This window comes from Camelus dromedarius, chromosome 3, assembly GCF_036321535.1.
Source record: "Camelus dromedarius isolate mCamDro1 chromosome 3, mCamDro1.pat, whole genome shotgun sequence".
Taxonomy (NCBI): Eukaryota; Metazoa; Chordata; class Mammalia; order Artiodactyla; family Camelidae; genus Camelus; species Camelus dromedarius.
Genome location: NC_087438.1, coordinates 22,568,775 through 22,587,572, shown reverse-complemented (window position 1 = coordinate 22,587,572; position 18,798 = coordinate 22,568,775). Strand labels below are relative to the sequence as shown.

The following is an 18,798-nucleotide window of genomic DNA, read 5'->3' as shown; positions in this document are numbered from 1 at the left end:
AAGGAAAATAAAATTACCTCGGTTCTTAGTCACCTGAAAAAAAGATTTTTGACGAGACACAAAAAGTGTGATATAAGCAAGATTTTTATTAGCAAAGTAAAAAAAAAAAAAAAATTAGTGAAAGATGGTGCACTCCCGAGAATTGGGAGCAGGCCAATCCAAGAGAGGAAAAATGGCGCCCTCCTTTTTCCTATTTTTATATCCTGGTTTCAGGGTGATTGGTTGATTGATTGACAACTCAGGTTCCTTGTGCTCTGGTTAATTGACAGCTCAGGTTCCTTGCGTTCTGGATTGTTCCTTTCCCCTTCCTCTCCCCCTGTCCAGTGCTCATTTCCATCTAACTACCTAACATAGGCACGTTTTCGCTTGGATTTTATGTTTCTTTGTTGTGGTTTTGGAGGTGTGAGGGGGGATGTCATGGAGATGAAGAGGGTAAAGAGCCTTACCCGTTGATGAGATTAATGCTTAGGACAGTGGCTGATGCCAAAAAAATTAACTGCAAATAATAATTTTTTCCCCATTATACTGAATTTCTTGAGAGCTGGGTCTTGTCTTATTCATCTGTGTCTAACACAGAGCTTGGCGCCAAATGTCGAATTTAAATGAATTTTCTTTGCAATCTTCACTAAAAATGAGGGGTTTTATCGCTACTTTGGGAGAGTGGGTAAAAGAATTCTCTTAAGGGCTTCTGATATTCTGTTAGAAACACAAAGAAACAAACCAAAAAGTCTGGGGAAAAATGAGGGCGACAAAGCCTTTTACGATCAAACATTCAAATCTATTCCTAAGTGCCTGTTAACACTTGGCTTGCCTCATTTTTGACTGTATTTAAAATAGTAAGCCGGAACATCACTGATGTAGACTTGAAACTCATTTGGCGAGATTCGATACACTACACCTCTGTAAGTTTTATTCCAAAACAGCAAGGAAAGCGGGGAAAACGACTGCAGTGAACCAATGCTCACAACTTAAGCGACCGCAGGCTCTCGGGACGTCGGCGACATTCTTGCTATCCAATCACCGGGGAGTCCGGAGACAAAGCTCTTTGGATTGGCCAGAGGAAACGTCTCTCCAGATTCATTCCAGAAGGGGCTTGGCGTGGCCCTCCGCGGGCAGAGCCTTCTGGCCAATCAGAGAACGCGTGGGGAGGGCTTTGCCGCAAGAAAGGGGAATGGAGCCTATCTAGGAAGGCGAGTATCTGCCAATCAGACAGGCCGGTCGCTAACGGACGGGGCGTGGCCTCCGGCTGAGGGTTTCCGACTCCTTGCGCCGGCGCGCGGAGTGGGCGGGGGCCCACGGGTCTGGGCGGGGCCTACGGGCCTGGGCGGGGCGAGCGGTGTCAGCGGCGGAGCCGGATGCGGGCGGTGCCGCGGCAGCCGCGGCCCTGGGGATGGGCGGAGCCCCCGCCGCCAGTGCTGGTGGCCGCTGCGAGCGGCCGCCTCTGCTCCCGCGCGTCGCAGCTTCCCAGGGCGGCGGTATGCTGGGTAAAGGGGTAGTCGGCGGTGGCGGCGGCACCAAGGCGCCCAAGCCCTCCTTCGTGTCGTACGTGCGTCCCGAGGTGAGGGAGGGGGAGCCGCCCGGGCGGGGCGTCGGGCTGGAGCCGCCGGGGCGAGGGGCGCCGGGAGCCCCTTCCCTTCCCCGCAGCCGGGAGGGCCGCGGGCGCTTCCTGTCCTTGTGCCGGAGGGGAGCAGGGCAGGGTGAGGCCCGGAGGGGCACGCTGGGCCCCACGCCAGCCCTGGCGGCACGGGCAGGCAGGTGCCCTAGTGCAGGGCCCGGCTCGCTGGCGACCAGGTGAACGGGCCCGAGCGGGGAAGGTACTTCGGCCCGGCACGCTCCTGGCTACAGTGGAGGGGAGCTGGGGTGTGGGGCACCGCGGGAGGGGAGGGGCTGGTGAGTCTGGACCCCCGTGGGGACCTCCCCAGAGCCTGCAGTCGGAGCGGGTCTGCCCTGCCCTTGGAATTTCTCAGTGAGTCTGTAGAGCTTGCTTATCTCAGCAGCTTGCTCCTGAGAGTGCTGTTCGATGTCGCTGGCGGGATACCGTGCAGTGCCTCCTGCCTCCCATCAGCACTGCGGGGAGCAACTGTGGGTCGGTCCTGGCCTCAGTCTCTGTCTCTCCCTTGTAAATTCCCCTCTGTAGCTTTCCCCTCCCCTTTCATTTCACCCCCTCTTACTTTACAACTGAAGTTTCACTGTCAAGCTCATTCATTCGTTTAGAAAATATTTTTTGCTTTCGTACTCTGTGCCAGGCACTATTCTGAACGTTTGGGGTGTACATCAGTGAACAAAAAAAAATCCCTGTTCTCCCGGAGCTGCTTTGAGGGAGAGAGAAGTGCACAGTAGATAAAATAGGTGTATAAGTAAATTATTTGGTGTATTAGAAGTTTAAAAGTATCATGGGAAAAGAAAAGACCCCCTTTTCCTCCTTTGCTGAAAATTTCAGCAAAGACTTGAAGGATGCTTGGGATCTGAAGGAAGAGTAGTGCAGGTAGAGGGAAGAATCTGGAGTGTTGGAGGGGCATCGAGGAAGCCTGTCTTGCAGAATCCTGTCGGTGAGGGGGAAAGTCATAGGAGAGGAGGTTAAAGAGGTTAGCTTGTAGGCCAAGCTGAGGGCTTCTTGAGTAATAGCTCCCAATCCAAATAACTGCTTAGATGCGTTCTCATTTAGGATTTCTGAAGGTTTTTTTTTTTTTTTCTGCTCCTCTCTCAGCATTTTAACAGCGTGCAGCGTGCAGAGGCACTAACAAACTCTTCAGCCATCTTCCCACCTCTGTAAAGCCAAGGCAGGTGAGCTGTGGTTGAGAGGTCTTGATCAAGGGCTGCTTCTGTAAGACCACCTGTAACCTGAAGTCTGCGTATGTGTTTTTAAATTCAAATGTGTGCATTTTTCTCCTGTGGAGAGTCCTTTTGAAATAGGTCTTGTTTTTAGTCCTGATTTTAAAATAAAAACCATTTCCTCTTGTAAATGCTTGATAAGGAGTCAGGGTCATCTTGAATTTTCAGCAGATTCCCTTATAGTATTGAGGGTGAGTAGTGTGGTCAGTTTCTCTTTGTGTCTTTTTTATTGCACCCAGGTTGAAATACAGCTGATCTTTTAACCTCTCCTCTTCAGAGAAATTAAACTACAAGTGGAAGGTCTGAAATGTGGCCAGAGTTCAAGAATGTTCAAATTTTTTATCCACCAAACGCACATGTCGTAATTAGACATGTTTTTCCTTCTTTGCGCACAGCGCCTGCTTTATTTCCTTTGAGGGATAATTAGGGAAGGGGAGTGGTTCAGCCTCAAAATAAGTTTGAAGTGGTTACATTTTTCAGATCCTTATAGTTGGCAGTTTTGTTTTCTTGCAGTAAAATAATGCTTTGTAGACACTATGCTTCTTTGTTGAAATCTGTCTCTAAAAATATTTTGTAACAGAGAATAAAGTTCTGACCTAAATTGTGGGTAGTTTTTAGAAGATAAGCAAATGAGGAGGTGAGAAAGCAATTTGTCTTTAAGGACGATGTAGCTTTTGCTAGCTATTACAGTATCAGAAATGCAAATGAACATGTTTGAGGTGGAGCTTTTGTGTTTCTGAGCCTTTGAGAGCACTCAGTCTGGTAAACTTCTCCTGACTCATGTAATAGGAGTCCTTCAGAATACCTTTCTGAAGACTGTCATTCTGTTCCTTTCCTTCATATTGCCTTTGTCTTTACTACCTTTTCTGTATGTTTTCCTGTCACTTACTTCTTTGTGTGCACTTTGCTTTGGGAGCTGGGAAATCCCAATTTCTTAGACACCTTTTTGCTGGTAGATCACTGAGCTGCCAGAACAACCTTCATGCCTTTTCTGTGTGAAGTGCCTTATGATACCTGTGCTGGTCATGAACTTGTTCTTGTCTGATTAGATCTGGGAAGGTTCAACAGTAGCTGCGTTCTGTATGCCCGAGAGGTTATCAAGAATCAGGACTTTCTGTTAAAAACAGAAGGCTTAACTGGATAAAGTATTTGAAGATGATGCCTTTAAACATGATAGCTTTTTTCTCCCCCTAGTGATCAGAAAGGATTGACATTGGATACCCTAAAATGAAGGATAGGAGTTAACGTCATCTGTTAAAATTGGATCTGTGCCACAATAACTTGGGCTCTTCTGTCACTGATTCTTCTAAATCAGTGAATGTGAAAGTTAAAATCTTGAACTATAATTTGGGACCTTTGGTCATGTTTTGTAAACTCTGCCCAGAGGCTTGCAAATTAGGAAAGAGCGTAAATGAGAAGCCAGTGGCTCTGGAAGCTGAGGTGAACAGGAGGGAGAGATCTGGGCCTGTCTTGGTAATACCTGATGGCTGGTACCTGAACACATCTCAGCACCTCCATCCCAGCTTAGCACTCAGGCTCAGGGTGCAAAGGATGTGGGCGCCTTAGTGCAGGGAACCCTGGATGCTGAGCTCTGCTTCAGGGAAGCGTTTGGTTATAGTTTGGGTGCCAGATCCACTTCTCTTGTTGAATAAAATACCTGTTTGAATTATTTCAGAAGCCATAAGTGTTCATTGTAGAAAAATTAGATAATATAATTAAGCAAGCAAATTTTTTAAGGAAAAATTATAAGCTTATGTTAATTTGGAGTATATCCTATCAGATATGTGAGTAGGTTTTTTTTTTTACCAAAATGGGATTAATATTGCTCATTGTATTATTTTGTAATATGCTTTTTCACCAGAAATGTATTTTGTATAAGTCTTTCCATGTCAATTGTTAACCTATAATGTAGTTTTAAATTAGACCCTTTTTCCTCAATAGAAACACACAGTGTGATGGGGAGATGTTAGGTAGCACAAAGAGCCCAAGAAAGTGTTGTGGTTTTTAAATGGTTTTCTAGTTAGTCACCTTCTCTGGTGCCGAATGACAGTTCTGATTCTTTAAGACTACCAGTTCTCTGCTCAGTTGGAATTGTGAGCACTGCTTTGGGAATTGATAGTGGTTAGAAATGCTTAGTATCTGTACCTGGCAGCTTGTACACAGAGGACCATCAGGTGATCCTGAGAGGGAGTTCTGATTTAATAAGAGCCGGTTCCGTTGTGATAAGGAAGCTGAATAGAAGCTTCAGGGTGCTGCTGTGTTGTTCTCTGAAACTGAGACTAGGAGAAATTCAGCTTTTAGAGTCAGCTGTACTTGTCCGTATTTGTGTGTATTCCACATATGATTAAGATGTTCTTTCTAGTAGAGTTTAGATCAGTGTTTGACTTGAATGTACTAGTAATAGTTATTAATTACTTAGTTTTGGATTTTTTAGATTTGGGAGAGAATTTAAAGGTGATCCACTCCACCACTGTATTCTTCCTCTCTTATGTAGATGTGGCCCTGCAGGGTTCCGTGTGCTGCCCAGGGCTACAGTGTTAATGCACAGCTGTCTCCTAAGGAGAGCACTGCCTGTGGCTAAGCCAGACCTGCAGGAGCTCAGGGAAGGTTTTGTGTAGATGTTGAGGGGAAAAGGTAAGAAGAGTCATGAAGGTTGAGAATGGCCCCAAAATCCAAATTTAAGAGCCATTCAGTTGCCTAGTCCTCATTCAAGGCTGTTTCTTTTGGTGGGGAGAAGATATGACTGCAAGTATGTATCAAATTTTAATTAAAACAAATGAGAATTTACTGATACTTATTAGCTCTTCCGTGTCCCAGAAACTGCTTATACAGTTAATTTGTTTGACAGATAGTTATTCAGCACCTGCTAGTACCAGGTGCTGTTCTAGATGTCGGATATCCAAAACCGGTGAATTGATGGAGCTTATTTTTTGATGGAGCACTGTGGTATTGGACTCTGACTTTCAGGGCTTTAATGGGTGGATGACAAGAAGAGATTGGCTTATCCCCAAACAGCCCTCCTTCCTTCTCCTTGCAATAAGAAATAACCTTTTAAAGCAAAATCTAGATCCATTACTTGAAGTCTCTATAACTTTTTCTCCATTCCAAAATAAATTTTTAATGGCAGAATTTTCTCCTTGAGCTTCAAGGTCATTGACGGTGATTAAACAGGACATTATGGGACATTAAAAGTTCTTCCTAAAATGACCACTTTCTTAATTGTGGCTTTAGGCTGATGATCTGTCTAGAGCTTCCGCTTTTTCTCTCCTGCATGTGCTTCCTGCGGCATCTCCCTGGGTCCTGTCCAGCACTGCACAGCTTCTTCAGATAGAGCATCAGAAGATATCATGAGGCTGTTGTCAAGCAACACTTCCTGCAGCCCATCAGACAGCTGCCACCGGACAGCCCCGTCTCCTCTGCACCCTACTTCCGTCTCTGAAGTTAAAACCAGGGCTGCTGTCAAAGTCTTAGGCTGTGGGGAACCCAAGCTTAGAAATTTAGAGCTCTGGATCCTTCTCTGAACATCCTCCACAGAATGTTTGCTGTTCTTTGACTACTTCCACATTAAACCATTCTGTGTCACAGCGTGCTTTAGAGAGAACTCGATTTTTAGGGGTCAAAAAAATTTTTTTAATCCCTGTAAAAGATGTTTACCTTATTTTTATGATAAAGACAATGTAATAAAGTTGTAGACTTTGGGAGTGAGAAAAATAAAATTACCCTTAATTATTCTACCCTAACCAAAGCAATTATTTCCACTTTTTAGTATGTGTAGGCTTTGTATGTGTATATCATATGGTGGCCATGGTAGTACGTATGAAAATTTAGAGCCTGCCCCATGGCTTTCGTGTTTGAAGATGACACCGCTGATTGCTGTCAGCAGGGCAGAAACAGTTATTTCTCCAGCAGGAAGCTTTCCTCAGTTTGTCATCAGGTTTCTTATCTCAGTTCACATGTGCCCTTTTTGAGTGGGTTTACAGTTTAATAAGTCATTTAAGATGAACCTCTTGAGACAGATTAGCAGCTAGGATTGAGCTGGAATAACTCTTCTCACCTCTTACCTAGTGTTGTTCTGAAAGGAGGAAGAGGGGCAGGAGAAACAGAGAGGGACTCCAGGAGGGAGCACAGCTGTCCCGAGCGCTTGAAGGGCTCCGGGCCTCCCCTCGCTCTGGTCCCATCTGCACACCTGGAACGTCCCACTCCGAGGCAAGCAGGCACTTCATCGCCCTCCCTTGCTAGCTGTGCGCGAGGCCAGTGCACTAGGCCTCGGTCGTATTTCTGCCTGAAAGATGGGACTAATAATACCCGTCTAGCTGATAGATGTACGTGAGCGTGTGTGAACATCACCTGTGGCTGTGCGCGCACAGCCCTTTGCGGAGCACGTGGCGCGTGGGTAGCCTTCAGTGGGTGTGGGCTGTCCTTGCTACTGTGATTCAGAAGCCGCTCGGATGGTCTCAGAAATGACTTACTCATTAATCCTAGAGTCCTGAAGTCTCTCCCGGCTGGAGTATTAATGAAAGTGGACTATTTAGTTGTTGTGGTTGTTGCCATGGTGTCACGCCAGGAAAGTTCACTGGGTGGTAACTCTTAGAGTATTTTTCACTATCACTGAAAGTTTCCTTTCCTCTTTTCTTTGTTTCTTTATACATTTGAAAATGATTTTGTTCAGTTTAAAATTCCAACCTAATGAGAACATTTTGTAGTGGACTTTTTTCATTGTTAACATTTGGCCTTTGACATTTTGCTGGATTCATTCTGTGGACTTATTTTTCCCCTTCCCTCGTTTCTGAATCTCCATCATAGGCCAGGTTTTGTCCACTTATCACATCTGATCGGTGATTTACTTAAGATATTAGTAAGTGAAATCATATTACCTCTGGGAGTAGTAATTCTCTTTACCTATTTCAAAGGCAGCTGCCAGACTGGGCTGTTTTGATTTTATATGTAAATGCTTTTGCCTCCTGTGCCCCTTCGACATTCCTTGTTGACCTGCCTAGTGGGCAGCCTTTCAGAGGTGGCGTCTAAGCCATCACTTGTGTGCTTTGGGGAAGAAAGGGGATTCAGCCATGAAAGCAGGGCTTGTGTATGGAAGTCCTGGCCACAGTGGTGAATAGTTTGAAGTCTGCCTTTCCCTTGTAACACATTGCCAATCCCAGTTTCAGGCACTAGTCCTGAGCTGCTGGGCTTTTTGCTTTTGTTTTAGTGAGGAGAGTTTTTTTAAGATTCCTGGGAATATCTTTGAAGGGAGTGAACTGTTTTTTGGATAAAAAATCTCACTGTGTTCCTGCCTTTTCTCTAGACATGAAATTGAATTCCTGTTTTGCTTTAACCCCTTGAGATGCACTTCCCAGCGTGACTTTATCTCACCTGTGGCACTGGATGCCCATCTTCCCAGCAGGCTCATTTTGCACCTGAGAAGAAATGCCATGTCTCCCCAGCTCAGGACCTGGCACGTGACAGGTGCTCAACACCTGCTAGATGCTGCTATTCCTGACCGTAACGTGAAGTGGGAGAATCACTGGGTGTGTAACTCTCATTTGCTAAGCACTGTGTCAGAATTAGAAATGAAAAGGAAAAGCAGTCTGTGCGCTCAGGAGGCTCACATTCTGCTGGAGAGATGGCAAGTCGGCAGATGGCGTGACGCGCGGAGGTAGGCGCTGCCTGTTGATGGTGGCGGAGGAGGGTTGCCATGCGATGCTCTCGGGCTGGCGGGGGGCCCACTGCGGCACCTGCGGCTGCGTGGGACTTGGAAAGGGCAGCATTGAAGTGGGCTCTGCTGTGGGGAGGAGGAGGAGGATGCAGTGGGCAGACAACAGAGACAGCTCAAAAGGCTCGTAGGTGGGCTGAGACCAGGTGGTCGGAGCGTCTGTCCTCATCCTTTATATAATAAGGTATGTGCGGGTGCAAGTGAGGCAAGTCCTGAAGAGTCAAATCCAGGGAAGCTGCTGGGAGGTGCGGAGCGTTTCCTCCGTTCTGTGGGTGCTGCTTTACCCTGAGGTCAGTCTGGCTCTTGGTGAGCCCGTAGGGAGCTTCTCATTTGCCCCTCTTCCCTCTTGCTCCAAGACCAGGGGAAAGCTCCTGCCCCAAGGCTCTTAGCCCCTCAACTGACCTGGTGTTTACACAGCAGTCCTGGGGGGCACCGGGAGGGGAGGCACAGGAGGCAGCACCATATGTTTCTGCAGCTGCTGTTGGTCACATCAGTTAGCTTAAATGATAGACTCCGACAGCACCATGACTGCCACCTGCCACCTCTCTTCTAGCACTTGTAACATTCCAGTGCTACTGGAATTAAAATGTAATGTGGGGGGTTCAGAGCGTGGCTTTGGACTTAGAGCTTTCCTGCCTGTTGTATGGATTTAGGCTGGGTGTGTGATTTCTCTGAGTCTCAGTTTCCCAATCTGTGAAATGGGAGTAAAAGCCAGTAAGAGTGTTGTTAGTCTTGAGTAAGGCCACCCGTGGAAAGTTGCTAACACGGTTCACCTTGGCAGGTGACAGTAACGAGGTGCTGACTGCCATGGTTGCTGCTGCTGTTCACGCTGGGAGCTGCAGCTGTGTGTGCTCTTCATGTGTTCATTCCTTGGGCCACCAGGGCAGGTCCTGATGCGGAGACTTGACCTGCGTTCCCTTCCAGCGTCGGTCTCCCCTTGCACACTCAGAGGCTTGTGGAGAGCCAGGGGTGCCATCCCTCTTGTTGGACCCTGCTGTAACCACAGTTGGTGCCTTTTCCATCTGCCCTCTGACACAGTTTTATTTTTCAGTGAGTGTTTTGATGGATTTCCGCTCTGTCCTCCTATAACAGTGTCTTCCCTTGTCTCCAGGGCTTCCAGGAGGACCTGGGGTTTGGGCAGCGTGTTAGGTCCTGGGCTTATACCTCCAGTTCAGCGCCACTTCCCTCCTTTTAAGTCAGCCTTCCCATCACGTGTTGTCCAGACCAGTCACAGTCCCCAGGGTGTCCTCTGTGGGGAGCCTCTGTGGTGCTCTGTCTTCATTTCCGTTGCCTTTCTTCCTGCTAACCTTTCCTCTCATGCCGGGACCACCGACCACAACTGCTTAACTGGTCTCTCCACCTGCTGCTGCTCCCTTCTGCACCCCTGTTCCCTGGGCATCACAGACAGGACATGTGTCATTTTCCTATTTAGGAGTCCTCCATGCTCCTGGCCCTTTCCACTGGTCCAAGTCTTAACACACTCCCCAGGCCCACCGCAGACTCTACCTGCTTCTGGCTTGTTGAAAGAGCAGTAGCTCGGACTTGGGGCCCTGGGCTCTGGCCATCTTTTCTGAGTGTCCTTGAGGGAGCCCCGTTACCTCTTTGGGTCTCATTTCCTGATTTGTAGACTTGGATTAGGTAAGGGTTTTAAAATACATTTTATGCAAGGAACTGTTTTTTTTGTTTTTAAACACCATGGTTCTTTGAGAAACTTTCAAAACACACTGTCCCAAGTCCAGCTGTAGAGACTCAGCCACACCTGGGGCGGGGAGGGGTGGGTACCTGCTGTAGGAACCTGCATTCTTCTCAGTTAAGTCTGATCTCTTCCTTCAGCCCCTGCTGAGAACTGCTGTTTCAAATGAAATCGTAGAGGAAACCCCAAAACAGAGAAAGGCCAGAGGCAAGAGGGTGTGAGAGGTACCGTCTGAAACACAGCAGCTGGGGCAGGACCAAGGCTCCTATTACTTCAGCCTCTGCTTCTCAGATCTTTCCTGGAACTGGCATCCTCCTCTCTTGTCCCGCGGTACAGGCTATCTGTAGCTCTGGGTTTTTGGTGATGCTGTTGCGCGTTTATTCTCTACTCCTTTGTGTGTAATTGCTCTGTGTCTGTATGTAGCTCTTATCTCCCCAGCAGAACTGTGAGCGCCTGAGGGCAGGGCTGCAGTGTGGCCTTGTGGCGCTCAGGGTGGCCTGCTAGACGTGGCCTGGGGCCGTCCCTGGAGAGGGCCTCAGAAGGCAGCCAGGAGAGTGTCACTCAGAGGTCATTTTTATTTCTCCTGCAGGGAGGTTTGGGAGAGTTGAGGTTGAGAACTGCGTGAGGAACCTCAGTGTGGTCGCTGACTCTGCTCTTGGTCTTTGTGTCCCAAGAGTCGGCTCTGGCATGAGGTGCTTTGCCTAAAAATACTCCTTTTCGCTGTCACCGTTGGTGCTTAGTTTGGTAAACCGGAGAGGTAAACCAGCGACCTGCATGGGTGCCTGAAGCCCAGCTGTTCCCTGGGGTGTGTCTCCGGCTGCCCTTGACTTCCTCCGGCAGCGCCTGTTCCAGCGAACGAGCAGTGAGTGAGCGGACCCTGTTGGCTGGAAGCGAGCCAGCTGCTTCGGGAGGTCAGACCTGTGGGCTCTGAGACTGATACTGCTACGTGGGCCTTACCGTTTCCTCTCTGGCTTGAGTTTCTTACTAGGGAGAATCTGATTAAGTGTTTGTATTATTTAAAGGCCTGGGGAGTGCCTGGCAAGAATGATCCTTGCTGAGAAGCCCGAGGAATCATTTCACTGCACTCAATAAATGATGAACTGTCAAAACAGGTGAGGGCTTTTGTTTGGGTCTTAGTGAGCAGTTACTTTCTCCCTTAAAAAACCTCTGAGATAAGGGAAACAGATCTAATGTGAGGGAAAGGATTTAGAAGGGACACATGAGTGAGTACTGCTTAGCTGTTAGGGTGAGCACACTGCCAAAGGTTGTTGCCCCATTCCCTGTCCTGGGACTTTTTGCAGTTGAAGGAACACTTGATGGTATTATTTTGTAATAGGAAAAGCATTTAAGATTGCTTGCCTGGGGCTGAGGGTGGACAGAGGGGTTGGTTTTAAAGTGGGGAGTGACTGCTAATTGGTACAGGGTTTCTTTTGGGGGTCATGAAAATGTTCTAAAATGGATTCTGTTAGTGGTTGTATAATTCTGTGAACATATTAAACACCATTGCTTTGTACACTTTAAATCGGTGCACTTTAAATTGTATGGTATGTGAATCGTGTCTTAGTAAAGCTTTTACAGAATCAGAAGTACTGAGTTTGGTGTCCAGACTCCTGAGAGTGAGCTCTGGCTTCACCATCTACTCAGCTGCAGGCGCCTGGGCACATTATTTAACCTCCTGGAGCTCCATTGGCTTTATCTGCAAAGTGGGGATGAAAATTCCTTACAGTTGTTGTCAAGGTGAATGACATGGGACGTGTGAAAGTGGACATAGTGAAACCTCCGGCAAATTACATGTTTATGCGTCTGAGTTAGACATATATTTTTGCGGATAATAGATGCTTAGTCTGAATTACTCTTGAGGGTTCCCAAGGGTTCTTGAGGGTTCTCGGCCAGTGAAATGAACACGCATCGTGGCTGAGAACTGATTTGCATGATGAGTAAATAGCAGAGTCCTTCAAGGCCAGGCCCCAGGCTGCCCTGTATCTGTGGTCTGGAAGGCGGAGTCCAGACGGAGATGGTTCGCCTCTTACAGCATGTCTGCGCCCAGCTTCAGGTGCTGCTCTCTGACTTGACTGTTGCTTGGACCGACTGCCAGGGCAGTGTATAGTTAGGAGAGTTTAGCCGTGGTCAGCGGCAGCGTGGTACCTGCTCAGGCTCTCAGGGAAGTGAGCCTGCCGGTCAGCCTGGCTCAGAAGGGAGTGAAGGCCTCTGGCCAGGAGGAGGGAACCAGCAGCCCTGGAAATCAGCTCCGGAAATCCTATTCCGATTTCTCTCGCTTCCTAGAACTGGACAGTAGAGAGATTGATTTAGTCTCTAGTCTATCCTCAGTGATAAGGCTTTTGATTTAAAGTCTGTCTTTGAATATGCCCTTGCCCTATTGTTGAGACTAGAATGTGTTTCAGAAAACCAGCTAAGGGCAGAGTGTGTGAAAAGATCAGTAAAATCTTTCACTAATCATATACTTAGGTAATAATTTTTATTTATTTTTCAAACTTGAAAAATTAACAAAAAATTTTTATTGAAGTATAGTTGATGTACAATATTATATAAGTGGCAGGTGTACAATATAGTGATTCACAGTATTAGGTAATAATTTTACTAGGGCTGTTTCTTTAATCTCTTAAGAACTATGTTTAGGATTAAAGAATACTACAGGATCAGAATTATTTGTCTCTTTGTATGTTTTTACTTATGCATGCTTTCAGTAGACTTCTGTTGGCAATTTACTACCTGTCAGGAGTTGTATGCTAGGAGTTGAGGCTAAAAATACACAAAAGTACAGCCTCGGCCCCCAGTTTGCATCATTGGTTGGGGAGACAGACAAGGTGAGAGACTGTGACAGTACAAGAAAGCTTTGCAGAGAACTTGAACCATGTGGGCAGTGGATTGGACAGTGAATTGGACAGGCAGGACTCGGGGAGAGTGGATCGGGTGGGCCCTGCGCATGCTCCAGGGGGTCAGATGGAGGCTGTGTGGCTGTAATCACGGGCATGTGCATGGTGATGGTGGCCTGGAGTAGAAACAGCGGCAGGGATGGACAGACGTGGACGGGTTCTGTGCGGAGAGCAGAGCAGGCAGGGTTATGAGAGGCAGGGGAGAGCCGAGAATGGCTGCGGGTGGATGGCGGGGCCGGAGTCCAGAGGAGGACAGCAGGTTAGGTGAGGGGTGGGGGGAAGAGGTGACCTGACTCAGATGTGAATTTGGAGGATCTGAGGGACGTTCCAGCGCAAGGCGCCAGGAAGCTGTTTGGGTGCCTGGATCTGAAGCTCTGAAGAGAGATCTGGAGTAAGGAGCCATTTGAGGGGTAGGGGGTCCCCAGCATATGTTGTTGGAGAGCTTCTCCGTGGAACAGAGGTCCTGTGAGAAGAAAAGAGGACCCTGCCCAGAAGGGAGATGAGGCGGTGCAGCCAGACTGAGTGTGGGTCGTTTGGTCCGGAACTCCTTTCTGCTGATTTTCAGATCTCAGTCTGAACAACACCTCCGGAGGTAGCAGTCTTCGCTGGCCCTCTGTGAACGCAGGTGGGTGTCTCTGCCGTGCTCCCATTGTGTCCCCTAGTCCCGGCACAGTGCCACACGCACCTGTCCCATGCTCAGACTCCTGTGCGCTCTGGGAAGGCAGGGGCTGTGTGTGTGGTCACTTCGGCATTTGCTGTGCTGGAGTAGAGCGGTGCGAAGAAATGACAGTTCAGTCGATGACAGAGTGTCTGAAAGGCAGCGGGGAGGAGATTGTGTCCCTGGGGAGGATGTGGTCAACAGGTCTGGTTTATTTTAGTGAAGAGCATGGCGCTGGGCAGGCCAACCCAGGCTCCAGTCTTGCTTCACTTAACCTTGGTCAGCCTCATTTTCCTCATCTCTAAAACGGGAGCAGGAGTGGCAGTTAAGAGTTGTGAGGATTAAACGAGATGATGGCGTAGAGAGAGAATCTTCTGCAGGTGTCTGATATTTTTTGCGCTGGTTACCCAGTGTTCTGGTTGTTATTTTTTGTCTGAACGTCCTGAGGGCAGAAGTCAATTTTCATTTGTCTTTTTATCCTGGGCATTTGGTATTTCGGGTACTCAGGAGCTGTTTTGTTGAGATGAATGGTATCTATTAGAGACGGGTCACCTTGTAGCTCTGAGTAACCAGACATACAGCTTGAGTGTTGACTCACTGGTTTCGCTTCACAGGCTCATTGGAGCCCTGTGCTTTGGGCCGCTTCTTCTCAGAAGCAGAGTTCAGAGAGGAGATCAGATTGAGACGTTTTTAACACAGGGCCAGCTGTATGATGTGGGTTCCGGTGGGCATGTCTCCGTTGGGCTGCAAGCCTGCTGCAGAAGGGGTGGCAGTTCTCACATCTTGTCCGGCACAGACATGGCGAGAATGGGAGTGCTTCTGACCCCGCAGAAAGTGAGTGATGGATGATGTGGGGGCCGTGGCAGCTGGCGTCCCAGGAACTGTGGATTCTCTCAGTGGGAGCGGGAACACACGTAGCTCCTTTTGATCTGTGGGGTAAAATGTGCGGAAACTGGACGACGTGCTGCTCATGCCCTTATCCTCTTTTTAAATTAAATCAAACAAACAAAAAGAGCAGCCATAGCATTGAGGTAAATGTTGAAATAAGGAGTTAAGCAGAAGACCCCAACCTTGATCGTGCCGCTCTGGCAGAACTACTCTCCGTTTACGTTTGTGCTGCTGTTCTAACTGAATTCAGGCCACTGGGATACCCTGGTTTTGGAAACCTGGACGCCCTGTGAGCAGTGCCAGCCGTCTTGTTACTATTCTTTTATGCCGCAATAGCGAGCTTTGTCCAGACTCAGATGGGGCAGCGTGAGGTGCTGCACAAACCACAGAGGCCGTGTTTAATGCCCCATTTGTTGAAAATTTGCATCACTTTCAAATGAGTTCCTTTTCAGGCCTCTTGCGGAGAAAAGTCTGTCAGCATAACTAGTAGAACCAGTTCTGCTCAATTATTAAAGAACTGTACTTTTCTACCTCCTTTTCTGACAAATTGAACATGACACTTAACTGGGGTCAGTAAGGAATTTTATCCCACAGGTCACAGCTCTGGAAGTAAGATTGGGACCTTTGTTGATTAGACAGCTGGGCAGGGAGTGGCAGAGTTGAAGGATAGTGGGATAGAGGAACAAAGGATTAAGGGGGACTCTGGGCCCTTTTCTGAAATGAGGTGACTGTTTAAGAAGCTCCCACTGCCTCCAAGAACAGGGATAGTGCAGGGGCAGCTGTCCCCGGGTGCGGGTTGAATGGCCTGCGAGATCCTGGGAGGACTCCAGGCCCGTCCACGGCTCTTGCTCTCCTGCAGTTCTTACTGACAGGCTCTACGACTGGCCTTTCTGGATGGATAGCACCTACATGGCAGCCTTTAAAGGAGCGAACCGTTTCTCCAGTTCTTTACAATATGATGAGAGCATCTGGTGATGCCAGCCATATTAATGCTTAGATATTGTCTTTTAAGTTCCCATATGTTCTCTGGTCCCTGCTGGATTTATTTTAAAACCTCTCATTACTTAAAGCCATTATTAAATTACTCAATGAAATCTTCTGAGCACTTACTGTTTGCAAGGCCTGTATTGGATTCTAGGGCAATAGAGTGGCAAAAAACCAGACAGAGGATCTGCCCCCAAAGAGTTTAGAGATTGGTGGGGAGATAGACTTAAATAATTACATAAACAGATGTGAAATTGCAATCATGACGAGTGCTAAGAGGGAGGGATACGTGGGGCTGTAAAAGCCTGGTAACGGAGAAGGCTTCCCTAAGGAAGTGAGCCTTGTTCTGAGGTCTGATGGATACGCACAGTCATGGGGCACAGAGGGTACAGAGAAGTATTCCAAGCAGGAGGAACTTGGACTCAGGGTGGGAAGGAGCTTGGCAGGTCTAGGAGGCTGAAGGAAGGCCAGTGTGGCCAACATGCAGACTGAGGAGGTGGGTGATAGGAAACCATACTGGACAAGTAGGTGGAGACCAGGCCATGCAGGTCCTCCTAGGCTTTATCACGTCATTGTCCTCGTCCCACTGATAATCCAGAGCAGACTGTTCTGAGAGAATGTAGAACAGAGAAAGAGAGATGCACATAGGTGGAAAGAGGCTGATGCAGGTAGACAAGTTGGCAAGCTGTTGCAGTGGGCCAGGTGGGAGATGATGATAGCTTGGACTAGGGGGTGCTGGTGGAGATAAGAGAGGAACATGGATTCTAGCTATATTAAATAGTAACTTTGATAGAATTTGGTGATAGACCTGATACGGAGGTGAAGGAGAAAGAGGTGTAAAGCCCCTAGAAGGGAAGCATGGGACGGTCCAGGGAAGTGTTGCCTGCAGTTGGAGCCTTTCCTGGAGTGTGGTGTACATCAGAATGTCCCCACTGAACTCTTGAGGGATGGTTGAGGTGACACTCAAGAGATTCAGGCCTCAGAGGAGCCGGTGGAGTAAGTCTTAAGAGGTGAGCTGTCAGCTGCGGAAGCTCCCAGGTCCTTCCCCACACAGCAGCTGTTACTCCTGGGGGGTACATGTGTTTCTTTTTTCTTTTTTCTTTCAGCCTCCGTTTGCCTCTCTGTAACACTTTTAGGCTTTCCCTGAGCACTTTCAGTGATGCCTGCTTTGACCTGGTTTCAGCTGATTCTAGCAGATACATTCACTGATCTTTCTGCCCTGTTTTCCCTTTTTTCCTTCATTCCTCATACAAGGTAGTGTGGCATCACGTAAGAACACAGACTGAGCCAGCTGCCCGGTTTGATTTCCAGCTCCACCACGTGCTAGCCGGGTGTCTTCATCTACAAGGTGGAGGCATTAGTGGGAGAAGAGCCCTGTTTCAAAGGCTTGGCTGTGAGGATTAAAGGAGTTAATAAGTAGAAAGCCCTTTAAACACCGCCTGGCACATAAGGCTCGTAGAATGTTTATCATTATTTACCTCTCAGCCTCCGTGAGGGCTGGCCCTTGAGAGTACCTACTTTGGCATTCACACAGTGGACACTGGTGATTTCTGCAGTCCCCGAGTGACCCCTGAGTCACAACGTAGCATTCGGTGATGTCAATAAGTAAAAGATTGTATTTACTCATCCAGTTGTAAAGGTCAAGTTGGATAGCCTTTAATCACTGGTCCAATAAAATTCCCCTTGAAGACAACAGCTTATACGCATTCAGAAATCGGCATGATCAGGAGTAGGGCCTCCACGTGGGAATGTCGTCATGTCCTGTAACCCACTTTAAGACCCACATCCAGAGGTGGGCTGTACCCTTATTGTTAACCACTTCCCCTCTCCTCCATTCAACTGTGTTCATTCTCCCTGGATCAACAAGCAGCGGATGTTACCACTTCTCACAGACTTTGAAATAGTATCTCCATATTTGTTAGTTCTTTCTGTGTTTTTCTCATGGAGTTCGAAGAGCGGTTGTAGAAATCCGGGGGTGAGGGAGCTGTAGGACCCAGGCTGTGCATACTGTCCTTTCTGTCCTCCCTGCCTCCTCCTCCAGACGGTACCTTCCCAGAATAGAAGGAAACAAGTCCTGTCCGTGAGAGGAGGGTTTCTTTGTGATTCTTCTTTGCATGCCCTTATTTATGGGAGTCCTCTAGGTTATTTCTCATCTCAGGACTGCTGTATATTTTGATTTGGGGGCGGGGAGTGACTGATGGTAGAGGTGATGGTGCTTATTTTTTCTCTTGAGTTGATTATCAGTAAGAATTGATAGTGAATATTTATAGTTTTGTTGAAGTGTTAACCAGAGACGGGTTAGGTTTTAGTGATGATTGCCTGTAGTGTGGCTCCTTAAATTCCAGTGCTCAAGTGCTTACACTCAATTTATCACCAACTTTCAGCTACTTAATATACTTTGAAAAAATTCGGCAGTCAAGAAAGCTTTCCTTTTGTACAGCATGCCTGAGCAGTCCCTTCTCTGGGTGTGGTGTTCTCTTAAGAAAGCCATTAGTTTACTCTTTTGGTCTTGTAGTGGGTTCAAAGTACTTTCTGTTGCAGAAGAAAAGACAGCAAATGATGAGACCTAAGTCGTTGTGGGCTTGTAGAAGACAGATCCTATTAATAGAAAAATGCCACTTCTTTTCCCATAGTTTCGATATTCCTGTGTAGTCAGCCTTACAGAATTAGGGCCTACCTGAGCAATGCTAATTGCAGGAGTTTCTCATCCACAGAAAAAAAAGAATTGAGAAGCCTCCTGAACAGTCAGTTTAAAGTGGGAAACAGAATTGAGGGAGAAGTAGAAATTATTCTACTCATGTGACAGAATCTTGAACACTTGTAACTCTTAAGTTGTGTATTTGAGTTCTTCATTTAATCATCAAAGGAAAGGAGGAGAAAAAGAAAGGAATCAAGAAGCAGCGCAGAGCAGGGAGGGGAGAGCTCAGTGGTAGAGCGCATGCTTAGCAGGCACAAGGTCCTGGGTTCAGCCCCCAGCACCGCCAATTACAGTTACAATTGTGACAACTCCCATTTACTGAATGTACGTGCCAGATGTTCACACCCATTTCTCTTCAGATCCTTACGTTGGTAGTATTGTTTCCATCTGCAGGAGGAAACTGGAGCCCAGTCAGGTTAAATGGCAGGCCCAAGGTCATTTCTG

At 47.6% G+C, this 18,798-nt stretch overlaps 1 protein-coding gene across 2 annotated transcripts in view; it reads left to right on the top strand.

Moving 5' to 3' along the window:
- Positions 1-1,402: 1,402 nt before the first annotated feature.
- Positions 1,403-18,798, top strand: part of MTMR12 (myotubularin related protein 12) — a 59,287-nt gene continuing 41,891 nt past the window's right edge. Inside the window, exon 1 of one of the 2 annotated variants that reach the window (XM_031443663.2) lies at positions 1,403-1,558. In XM_031443663.2, coding sequence (XP_031299523.2) covers positions 1,478-1,558 — 81 coding nt within the window. In that variant the 5' untranslated portion in view covers positions 1,403-1,477. Of the gene's footprint in view, positions 1,559-14,181; positions 14,619-18,798 lie in introns of those variants that run through there. The other variant, XM_064479833.1, reaches the window with a different exon arrangement.